We start from the raw sequence: 12,895 nt of genomic DNA, 5'->3' as shown, positions 1-12,895 counted from the left end.
AAATTCTGGAAACGACAATACCTCGAGGGATGTTTCCCAGATTATATGGTTTTCTCTCGCCAGTTTCTACACTGGTTAGGCTTAGGCACTCTTTCGAAGTAGGTTAAGGTTAGAGTTTGTCTTAGAGTGTGACGGCAAGTTCTTTCGACGGTTAAGCTTAGGCACTCTTTCAAAGTTGGTTAAGGTTAGAGTTTGTCTTAGAGCATGGCAATAGAACGGCAGGTAGCTTGCAGGCTGTTCGACGCGGAAATGGGCAAAGACACAGCTCGTCACGCGATTGGGCAAACATGTCAGTGGCCAATCAGAGAGCGTCAGTCAGTGGCCAATCAGAGAGCGTCCTGCAGAAATGCGGCTACGGAAAGTATAGACGCTGCACACCCACAGAGCAGTTCTGTAAGATGTAGGAGTTATGTACACACCTGGGAAGCCTGAGACCACATAGATCAGGTGGTTCTGGGCATTGCAGATGATTTGAAGGTGTTGGAGTGGTATTGCTTTCTGTTGAGATATGGATGTGTGTGTGTGTGTGTGTGTGTGTGTGTGTGTGTGTGTGTGTGTGTGTGTGTGTGTGTGTGTGTGTGTGTGTGTGTGTGTGTGTGTGTGTGTGTGTGTGTGTGTGTGCGTGCGTGCGTGCGTGCGTGCGTGCGTGCGTGCGTGCGTGCGTGCGTGCGTGCGTGCGTGCGTGCGTGCGTGCGTGCGTGCGTGCGTGCGTGCGTGTGTGCGCCAAGCACTGAGCACAGCTGCCCATGAGCGTGCAGCTCCATGTGCATCCTCACCAAGCCGCCTGCATCAGGCTGTTGTATGTTGCTAATAAACTATCGCTTTCTATGGAATCTGTATCCTTTGTGTCAGTTGTCATTTCTGAGGGTTCAACTTGTGAACAGTAAGATGAGCAGTGGAATGCTTCTCCACTGGCTCTTACAATGTGCACACTAAGCACTGTAAAACATTTATAAAACCAACAATAAATAATAACAATAGAGAACAAGACGGTATATGGAATTATTACAGTCTATTCCACTATAGCTATATCCGTGCGATTTAGTTTAGTTCTTATTTATTTATTTATTCACTGTCATTTGCAGTGTTTGTGTAGTGCTTTTATTTATTTTCTGACATCACAATGCCTCGTTGAGTCATGACTATAATGTAAAACATAATTGTCAATGATACAACTATTGTAGTTTTCATTATTATTATAATTATTTAATTCCGAGGATGTCTGTAGCAATCACCAATGATTTCTCGCAAATTAAGCCCTAAAAAACACGTGTGCACACCAGTCTGTCCTATCTACGACTGCCTTTCCGTTTTCGGAAATCCTGTTCATAGCTACGAACAAATCTCTGAAAAGAAACCATTCGATCATGCCAAAATCGACCCAAGAAGTTTGTAAGTGGAGTTATGAAGAAATCTGTTCGTAACTTTCTCATAAGTCTGTTCGAGCATGGGGTCCAATGTTGCTATTGCATGGAATTGAAAACCCTTTCAATGACTTTAAAGATTAAAGATAATTGGAATGAGGATGTAGATTCAACTCTAAATGACGCACTTATTCCATAATAATTATGTGTGTTGAATGTGGTTGAATATACCGCGTTCTTATCATACTAAAATAAACACATTCACACTGACACATTAAATCCATTCCTAACAGACTCAGGTGTTCTCCCTAGTGGCTTCTCTCTTTTTCTCTCTCTCTCTCTCTCTCTCTCTCTCTCTCTCTCTCTCTCTCTCTCTCTCTCTCTCTCTCTCTCTCTCTCTCTCTCTCTCTCTCTGTGCGCATGCGTGTGTATGGTGGAAGCGTTTGGTGAGTGGAGTGGTGCGAGAGTCTGAGGAAGTACGCGTGAGTTTTCTATCTTTTCTATCTTCATGTTGTTTGTCAAATTGTGAATTAGACTGTGGTTTATTTGACTGGTTGTGTGTTGGTGGTGAGCTGGTAGCGTTGTCAGTGTTCGCTTGGGCAGCTGACTGCTGTCGAGGTGACATGGATTTCGTGAAGCTGACCAGGAAACATGGTTTCAAGGTCTCGCCGGCTTTTCCGTATTCAGTGGAGGACTGTAGTCTCGCTGTTGCGAGAGTGGTAGGCGCTCCGGCCGTTAAATCTGCGGCAAGGATGAACGGGGGAGTTGTTTTCTTTGTGGATGATTTGATTAAAGTAAATCAACTGATAACGGACGGGTTGGTCATACATGATACGTTTGTGTCTGTGATGCCGCTCACAACACCGGCAAAAAAGGTGACGTTGGCAAATGTTCCCCCGTTGGTGGACCACAAGCTTATATTAAGGGAACTCGCCAGGTTTGGGAAGATTGTATCTCCCTTAAAGAAGATGTCTTCGGGGTTTAAATCACCTGAATTACAGCATGTGGTTTCTCACAGAAGGCAGACAGACGTTCATTATAATGAACAAACGTGATGACGAGATGGATCTTAATTTTAAAGTAATAATAGACAGGTTTGAGTATATTATTTATGCGACGACACAAAACATGCGTTGTTTTGGTTGTGGAAGGGAGGGGCATCAAAGACAAGCGTGCCCTGGGGAGGGGCCAAGCAGGGGGGCAAATGATGGGAAGAGTGCAATGAAGAAAGGAAGAGCAGCTTGGGGTGTGAATCAAGGGGTTGAGGGGGGGGGGGGACAGGGGAAGAAGGGTGGTGGGGAGACTTCTGAGAAGGTTATTGTACCAGATAGAAGTGATAAGGAAATGGAAGGAGTAGGTACGGCTGGAGATGCAGTATGAGGAAAGAATGGTGGGGATGGAAATGTTGGGGGGGGGGGGGGGGGGGGGGTGGTAGAAGGAGCTTGTGTCAGCCGGGACACGTTAAATAGCCAGGTGAAGAGTGGAACTGTTGAAATACAAGGGACAGATGGTGGGGATGAAAATGAGGGGGGGGGTCGTGGTAGGAAGGATTACAGAGGTGGCAAGTGGACCTGTTGAAATACAAGGACAAAAGATGGGGATGAAATGAGGGGGGGGGGTCGTGGTAGGAAGGATTACAGAGGTGGCAAGTGTACCTGAGGTGGCTGTAGTTGATCTGCAGGGACAGGGTGGAGGGGCTGGTATCAGCGAGGATGAGATATATGGGCAAGAGGAGGGTGGGACTGTTGAGGGAACAGGTCAAAGGACTCAGTTGAGGGGGTCAGGGTGGAGGAAGTGGAGGATATTGACATGGAAGAGGGGGACGACGGGATGAAGGTTGTTAGGCAGAAGAGGAAGATTGAAGTAGTTGGGTTGTCAAGCTCTCAAGCTAAGAAGACAGGTGTGACGGAAGTACTCAGAGTACACAAGAGAGTACATGGTCGGAGATGGGCGCTGATGGTGATGAGGATTATGAGAGCAATGCATCTGCGAATTCAGATAATGAGGGCTATTCATTGGCGGCAATGAAAATGTTTTTACGGATGACAAAGAACAGGAAGGGGGTAGAGATAGCACAATTCTTTCCAGATATGGAGTTGTTTATTTTGGCAGCAAGGAAAAATATGAGGTTTCAAGGAGATGGTCGTTTTGTTGACACAGAGATATACAGGATGAGAAAGATTATGCAGAAGGTACTGCGGGGCCCCAGTACGGTGGAGGACGGAGTGGAATCAGTGTAGTTTTGTTGTTTTTTGTTTTTTTGTTTTACCTTTTTATTTCTAAATGAGAGTTTTTTTTATTGACGGGACTGGTGTGTTGTCACTTAGGGCTGGACATTTCAAGGTGTCCCGCTACTGGGGCCAGGAGGCTGAGACATTTTGATCATCTCATGTACTCTTATACATTTGTGGAACTTTGTAAAGACTGGGATTATGGAGGATTCAGAGACAGGAGCGGAGCGTATCGGTTTCATGCCCGATGGGAAGGCCACGCCATACTCCTTCAGCAAACCTTTCCTCAGAGTCGTCATGGGGGATGTTGTCTCTGCCGTCTTTTTATGTTACCGGCACCGTTACCTTGTTCAAGGGTTGGAAGGTATGACTGTGGGGATCAACGCGTTCTACGCCGGAATAAACGGTTTCCAGATTCAGCCTCGGAGGATGATGGTAAAGCGGACTTTGCTGGTTAATTTCTACCCTATGTTCGGAAAATGGGTTTCATCAGGGCTTTGAGCTCTCGAATCAGTCTGCTCGATGGGAAGTCACTGGGGGCTGCCAGTCTCCGCACGGGGGAGTGGGAGGTGATGTTGGAGCGGCATCTGAACCAGGAAGGAAAAGGCGGCCTCGGACGGGGTGGCGAGGGTAACAAACTGTCTAATGAGGATGTCAGGTCCAGAGTGCATCTCGGCCCCCTGCTCTGTTTTCGGCCCCTGACATCATCGATGCCATGTGATATACAACTGGTGAACGGTGGGAGCATACATGATAAGGCTGGAGGAGGAAGGTCAGCTGACGAGGCGGCCCTGTTTATCCACGGGATAGGCTTTGACTGGAGTCTGTCGGACACACACAAAGGCCTGATGTGTTGTACCACATGGGAAAGGTGAAGCTAGAGACGCTCTTCTCAGGACTACGGTTTCTACAGTGCCTCTCCGGTGTCTCTCTCTCTGATGCACCCAGAACTTTAGATCATTTAGAGTTATATTTTCTTTTCTCCATGGGGGAAAATTCAAATAACAATTTGGTTCAGTTTCAGCATCGTTGTCCCTAATTGACTTTTTTGTTTGTTTTGTTTTTTGTGTTTGTTTGTTTGTTTTGTTTTTTGTTTTGTTGTTTGTTTTTGTTTTTTTTTGTTGTAGAGTATTTTAATTTTGAATGGTTTGTTGCATCATTTGTAGTTTTAGTAAAAATAAAAATAAAGTTTTTTATAAAATCAAAATCAAATCTCTCTCTCTCTCTCTCTCTCTCTCTCTCTCTCTCTCTCTCTCTCTCTCTCTCTCTCTCTCTCTCTCTCTCTCTCTCTCACACACACAAGAAATATTATATTTACCTCTCATCCATAGTGGTTGTGACAGCGTTGGGAACAGCTCACTTTTCTGTGATTAAAGGGGAATTCCACTCTGGGTCTCTCTTGTATTTGTAGAAAAGTTGCTTTATTACAGAGCAAAATTAGCCAACAGTCAACTCTGTAGGCCTACATATCGTCAGGCCAGATAGACTAAAGCCCTAAACTACTGCATATGCTCCAGCTTCCTGTATCTCATCTATGACAAACCTAAATACGATACAATTAGACAGTACATTTGTACATGAAATACCTTTACCAGGACAGCTGGTGTATAGCACACTGTGTTCTGTACATTAAATACCTTTACCAGGACAGCCAGGACTTCAAGATTCAGTGAATGAAAAAAAAAAAAAAAAAAAGATTCAGTGAATGGAATCTTGGTATGCAATTGCACCACTTTCTATGTGTTGATGAGGGGACGTGACTTGGAAATACTCAGGAGTCTTCACAAGACATCAGGTTTTTTCATTCTGCTGTTTGTCGGCAGATGTTGCTAAACAGGCTAGGCCTCGAAGCCTCTTCTCTGCAGTGGGGTGAGGATGGGAGAGAGGCATTTGGATGCTGGGAGCGGCCTGAGAAGAGAGAGGCTGGGAGGCAGGCTAGTGGGGTGTGTGACAGGGGAGTTGGTCTGCATGCCAATGAGGCTGACAGACACACAAACCTCACATTTACAAAAAAGGGAGTGGTGGATGCAGTAAATAAATCCTTCACTTAAAACCCCAATCCACAAACCACAGCCGACCAGTGGGAGGCATAGTCTAGCAACGTTCAAGACAGGGGAGGGAAGAATTGGAAATACGAAATTGGGATGGGAGAAAAATTGAAAAATGGGGGAGAAAAAGTGGATAAAAAAAATAACCATACAGTATATTACAGTATATCCTCACTATTGGAACTCCATGAAACAGATGTATCCTGTGCCTGTGAGCTATTTATCTTAGTTTAGTTAGCGTTAGCATTTGCAGCTACGTTAGTTACGGTTTTTACCGTGACGTGGGGATACAGGAATGGCGAGGATGTAAAGCATGTTATACGCATTGGACCCGTTGCTCCTCAGGGCTGAAGAGCTGTCATAGCTTCTAAAATTGAAGGTGGCGGTATCGGGCTCAGGCCCTCCCTTCCAGCTGGAGTTGACGTGAAACGCGGAAGTCATGAAATGCGAGCGAAACGCGCACTGTCGAGTCCTGGCTCTAGGCAGAATCACGAATAGTGGTTTAAGAGAAGTTATTTATATTTTGAATGTGATTCATTGCGCACCAGTTAGATTACATATTGCGCATGTTATGACTTTGAATGTCTGCCAAATGGCACATGCGTCTATCATGAATATGCAAATCGACGAAATGTCAAGGTCCATGACGTCGATGTGACCGACGGATCGTCGCAGCTCCACTAGAACTGCCAAACTCAGAGACCTGGGCCTCAACCCCAAGCTGTGCAGCTGGATCCTAGACTTCCTGTCAGATCGGCGACAGGTGGTGAGGATGGGCTGCAATATCTCTGACCCCCTGATCCTCAACACAGGAGCCCCCCCACAGGGCTGCGTCCTGAGCCCCCTCCTCTACTACCTGTACACACACAGCTCCAACTTGGTGATCAAGTTCGCCGACGACACACAGCGGTGAGAGGACTGATCACCAACGGCGAGGAGTCAGACTATACATGAGTGAGGTTGAGAACCTGGCAAAGTGGTGCCAGGGAAGAAACCTCACTCTCAACGTTGACAAGACCAAGGATCAAACCTGCAGGCTTTCTACAACTCCTTTGTGGAATCGATAATGTCCTTTAACATCACATCATGGTTTGGAGTGATGCGTGCCATCAACCGGAAACCTCTCGACAGGGTCGTTAAGATCAGCGGCAAGATAATTGGGAAGGACCAGGAGCCACTCAGCAGCATCCACAAGAAACGGACAGTTAAAAAGGCCTCCCAAATAGTTGTAGATAACACACACACCCTTCACACCCATTACAAACTAATGCCCTCAGGCCGACGATACAGAGCTTCATCACTGAACAAAAGGGGCTTAGGTAGCTTCATGCCAACCTCCATCAGACTGCTGAACAGCTAGGTCTGGTGGAGGCCGGACTGCCCCCCCCCCCCCCCCCCCCAAGGACTTTGGACTACTTAAAATAGACTCCCCCTTCCACCTGATGGACATAATACTATGTACCTGTACTACTATTATTTATTATTTATATACATACAGAACTGCTCCACATGGTTTTTAATATATCACGTTTTAAGTACCGGTACTGTAGTTTTAATGTAGTTGGTGTTTTTTTATATAGTGGTCTTTTTATTGTAGTTTTAACTTTTTTTTATATAGTGGTGAGTGCCTATGTATTGTGACTGTGTGTTTGTCTTTCAACCACTGAAGCACAAATGAAGTTCCGAAAGGAAAATAAAGTAATTTGAAGTTGATCATTGACTACAGGCAGGGAGGAGCGGAGCATGACCCCATCCACATCAACAGGGTCACAGTGGAGCATGACCCCATCCACATCAACAGGGTCACAGTGGAGCATGACCCCATCCACATCAACAGGGTCACAGTGGAACGGGTCGACAGCTTCAAGTTCACATCACTGAGAAGCTGGACTGGGGCGTGCACACGGGGCCACGTGGTAAAAAAGGCCCAGCGACGCCTCTACCACCTCAGAAAACTATTTGGCATGGGGCCACTCCACACATCCTGAGGGCCAAGGAGAGCACACTGACGGGATGCATCACCACCACCAGTGCCACATGGTTTGGAAACGCCAACCAGCACGACCGCCGAGCTGCACTGGAGAGAGTCGTGCGAACAACCGGAAAGATCTGCGGATGCAAACGACCCACCATAGACAGACGGTACTGTATTATTCACAGAGCGGTGCGTCAGCAGCAAGGCACACTGAAGGATCCCAGCCACCCAAACCACAAAGTGTTTGAGCTCATGCCATCTGGCAGACGGTACCACAGTGTCTCGGGTCCACATCCAAAAGAACACTGAACAGCTATTTTCACCGGGCAAACAGACTACTGACGGAGAGACTCTGAATTATCACATGAGCAGACACACAAAAGCCCCTTAAGTGACTTACACACAAGCACAATTATTACATGCACACACTACTGTTACTGTTTTCTTTTTTTTTTACATATACCATGTATTGTATAATTTGTATAGATAGAATATACGTTGTGTATTATGTTTACAAATCTACTACGGTTGAGGAGCCGGGGAAAAACAAGCATCTCATGTTTTTCTGAACGTAGGCTACTGTATGCACATTTAAAAAAGCTGTGACAATAACATAAATCTGAATCTGAATCTGAATGAATATGCACATTGGCAACAAGCACCCATTGATTCCAATTCCAAGTCAACAGCTTATTAATTCAAGACATTTCAATACCTACTCAGCTTTCTGTGTATACTGAAGCTAAAAGGTGTCACGTTACAACACATTGGACCATGCTAGTTTTGACCTATTACTGACATCACACATACAACTCAGATTTCAGGGAAGTACAGAGAAGCTCTCCCTCTCTGATTTCACATGAGCCCATTTCTTTTTCACTTCAGCCGCTGTGCGCTCCTCTCCTGACACCACGTTAACCTCACCTGTTAACTCGTCCCATGCCGCATTTAACTGGGTGGCTATGTACCCGTATTGACACTACTAAATAAGTCACGCTAAGATGTCATGTTCTACAGTATGACTACTATAGGGTCTTTATACCTGTATCACTGTATATATTAATAATACAACTCTGTACATGCATCTGATGAGCACTATTGCTCAGTAGTATTTATGTGGTACTCTGGTTAGATGCCAAATCTATTTTCGTTGTATTGTATTTGTGATCAGTCACAAATTGCTTTTGCGTTGCCTGTGGACTCGTCACAGCACAAACGCAGTGCAATGCTTAGCCTCTCCCTTATACCCTTATAAGGAGCTGGCAGGGCGTTTTTGTATACAAATTCAGGTGTACGATAATGCGCTTTTAGTTTAAGAATGACTGACGTTCTTCATTCAGCTGAGAACATTTTGGCCATTTCCGAACACCGTTTCACGCGTTCAGGCATCCGAAGGAGGACTTTTGTAATGTGTTCCTACAAACTACTTACGAAGATAGTTACGTACACTTTCGATCATGAGGTCCAATATTGGCTATTGCATATTATATTGGTTGCCCGCTAAAAGGCAAAAAATAAATCTTGGTTCTTTTTTGTCCTTAGTCCTTCAGTATAGGCTAGTTTTATTCATACAGTAGCTGATTACACCACTCTACCTTGGAGGATGTGGGGTCAGTAGTATTGTACCGTACACCACTCTACCTTGGAGGATGTGGGCGGCCAGCATGGCTGCATCCGACGTCTTGCACAGGAGACGGCCGTGGTAGAGATCTCTCTTGATCTGCAGGAAGACTAGATATCTACAGAACACAAAGAAACACATCACATCACATAGATCAGGGTTGGGGATTTCATTGAGATTATATACTATGCTGAAATCATTGTTAACACTTTGAATGCCATCCACGAGTTTTCTCGTGTTTACCCCCCGCGGGTTGAATGCCCACTCACGAGAATATTCGTTTTATTCGTTTTTCTTTTTTATTAGCGATCTGCAATCATATTGCATCAAGCGAGTCTACCGTTGGAGATCCAGTCACCCCAGGCGCTCAGATGTGAAAAAAGCGCCCCCTATCGTCTCCCAGATGGTAAATCACCCTTTTGGATTGGACTCAATGAAAATGAATGAAAAAAAAAAAAACCCGCACTCCACATTTTACTTCTCACTCATGTAACCGGGGTCTACCAGAGTTCACTCTGGAGCCTCGGAGCCGCGGGGAATATGTGTTTTACTGTATATATACACGATGGATCAATCAAATGAGTGATTTTTCCGAATGGCGATCGGAATTGGAATAAACCATTTGGATACCATCTGATCTCAGGTAAGGAATCTATGTTATCAGTATTAGGATAATCAGACTCGTTTTCACAGAGATATAAGCTTTTATGTGATTGTGTGTTATCGCTGTTTGACTGTGCGCGCCGTCAGGAAATAGGAGACTCGATTTTCGGCCCGCCGCAAGAGCGTGCGATTCATGACATGGCCGAACAATGACAACGTTCTAGAATATTCCAGTAAAAGGCGATTATCATGGAATGTGTTGTTTTTTCCGTGAAATCAAGTGATTTTCAAAATGCTAGAAAACGGAAATGAAGCGATAAAAAAACAATCTGCCATGACAATGTTGACTGGAAAATGAGTCTTCGATAAGCAACGGGCAGATTAGACACATAGCCATAATTTAAAACATAGAGCGATATTAACGTTAACATTGGAGTGGGTGTGGGCATTCAAGGGACTAATAAGAAATTACACTTGGGCAGTCAAAGTGTTAATAGTTGTTAATGGTAGATGATAATAAAAACAATGCAATTCAAATCTCTCAATTGGAATAGTATGTCTAACTATATATTAATCTCGTAGTCAAAGTAACCCAGATTACATGACTGCGTTTTAGTCAGTGGATTATGTTACTAATACTATAGTGACATCCTAGGACACACTTGTTCTACATTCCACAGTATGATTTACAGGTGAACAATGTTGTTTCTAATGTGTTTAGAGACGCTTTGTAGAGAAGAAGGCCACTTGAAGATGTTTGGTAATGATTATCTGAAGCTGGTGTGTGTGTGTGTGTGTGTGTGTGTGTGTGTGTGTGTGTGTGTGTGTGTGTGTGTGTGTGTGTGTGTGTGTGTGTGTGTGTGTGTGCGTGCGTGTGTGTGTGCATACATTGTCTACAATGGCCTCCTTGATTCTAAACCTGTCCAGAACATTACAACATTTTAACAAAATTTTACAATTATTTAAATGATAATACAAAACATTTAGTTTTACTTTAATTAACATTTGAAATGTAAATATATCACAGGTATATACAGGATGTATAATAACATGAGCAGCATGAGTAGGCCTACAAAGAGTGTTATTCTGCACAAGTGAAATACATATAATATACACATACAAATTAAAACAGCAGTGAACAATAGGAAACAACTCTTAAAAAAAGCAAAGTAGCCTATGGGGAACAGTAGGCGAAGCAAATGGCTGTAACACTATAGGGAGGGGAAAAACAGAAATTGTAGGCCAATATAAATTGCATCCTCATTACATGCTCCCAAACCTCTGAAGGTTTCAGCACCATGGAGAGCACCATAGTGCACGTAATGCACCTTTAGTGCTTGAGAAAATTATATTTATTACTGGACCGTGCAGCTTCAAGTAGAGCCTTCTGACCAAGAGCATATTTATACAAATCTTGACATGTCAGAGAGAAATTCGCTTTGACTTGAATTTCACTCTTCACAAGCTCCACTCTCTGGTCTGTCCATGCACGTCATGAGGGAGAACAGCCTCTCTTTTGAGCTTTTCCTTCTATAGCTAAGCTAATATTCAGACAGCTAGTATGATAGCAGGCAGCCACAGCCTGAGTGAACATAAAGTTGTTGCACTGCACATTAAAGGTTGCAGAGGTATTCAAAGTGACGCCGACAAACAGCTTGCGCGACAACACAAACAGCTTGCACCAGGTGCTACTGTATGTATGCGCTCGCGCTGGTTAGACTAGGGTAGGCTATGTAACGTACAGTACTTGTGGTGCATTAGTGCATGGTTGGAGATTAATGAGAGGACAAAAACAATAATGATTCATATATTTAAAATTGTTCATTGAAATGCAGGACATTTATTGAAATGCGGGACATTTTTCTTCTGTTGCGGCATGTGGGACAGAGGGCTGAAATGCGGGACTGTCCCGCACAAATCGGGGCGTTTGGTCACCCTAACCATAGTGTATTCCTACTCATACCACTGTATATAATAATACTGCACGTACATTAGCTTAGCATATTTACTCTGTACAGTACCTTTTTCATGTACAGTATACTCCATATATACACATACATGTACACTACAATGCACCTCATTTCGTTGTACTCTCTACTTGTACTATCAATTCAATCTAATATAATGTAAACTAATCTGTATTTCTAATCTAGTTCTTGTAGTTCTTTGTAGTCTGTATCCCTTCCAAGGTGTCTCTTGTATGTAATCATCCCAGGTGTGTCTCGTTTGTCAATTGCCCCCTGTGTATTTTAGTCTCTGTTTTCTGTTCTGTCTTTGCTGTGGCCTTGTCTAGTGAGTCCTAGTCTGTCTGTTGTGTATCATATCTCCAGTGTTTCTCTTGTCTCTTTGTGTATTTTGTCATTTTGACAGCCCTCCTTCCCTTTTTAAACACCCTTGAAAACTTAACTGTGCGTTCCTCCTGCGTTTGGGTCCTACAGTACAACCCCCACTTTACACCAATTGTGTAAACATAGATCCCCATGTACCATATACAATTTATTCGTACCAACTTCACCTGGTGTGCTTTTAAATCACCCCCACTGAGTAGATTAAAAACAAGGATTTCACTTGTGTAATATATGATGATGACGGAAGAAAATCACACACCACGATCACAACACCAGAGGGAGCTCCACAAATCATGTTAAACCCAGATTCGGCTCAAACAAGGGACTAAACACGTTTCGCAATTATGCCACATCAATGTGGAACGCCCTACCCAAAACTGTAAAGGAATGTGAATCACTACCCACTTTCAAAACCACTCTCAAGGGACACCTATGGGAGACTGCAATTCGAAACTGGCCCCTGTAAATGTCCTAACCCAACCCCCTCCAATGTACAGTAATTTACCTAGTATGGTTGTCAATATTCCAATGTACAATTGTGCTTGTTTGTACAGTGTCCCCCCCCCCAATGTACAGTTTTGCTTGTTTATACAGTGTTTCTCCCCCCCCCCCCCAACCACCTCTAATGTAAATTACCCAGTATGGTTGTCAATATCCCAATGTACCCAACCCCCCCCCACCCAACCTCCTCCAATGTACAGTTTC

General features: G+C 44.1%; 1 protein-coding gene across 1 annotated transcript in view; it reads right to left on the bottom strand.

The window, feature by feature from the left end:
- Positions 1 to 12,895, bottom strand: part of frmd5b (FERM domain containing 5b) — a gene marked incomplete at both ends in the record, with an annotated part of 336,639 nt that overhangs the window by 39,820 nt on the left and 283,924 nt on the right. The window contains 1 exon segment of the mRNA XM_084308217.1: positions 9,260 to 9,357. Coding sequence (XP_084164343.1) covers positions 9,260 to 9,357 — 98 coding nt within the window.

Source organism: Notolepis coatsorum (assembly GCF_963971535.1).
Source record: "Notolepis coatsorum genome assembly, chromosome: 2".
Classification (NCBI taxonomy): domain Eukaryota; kingdom Metazoa; phylum Chordata; class Actinopteri; order Aulopiformes; family Paralepididae; genus Notolepis; species Notolepis coatsorum.
The sequence above is the reverse complement of the archived record's forward strand: the minus strand, read 5'-3'. Positions and strand labels throughout refer to the sequence as shown.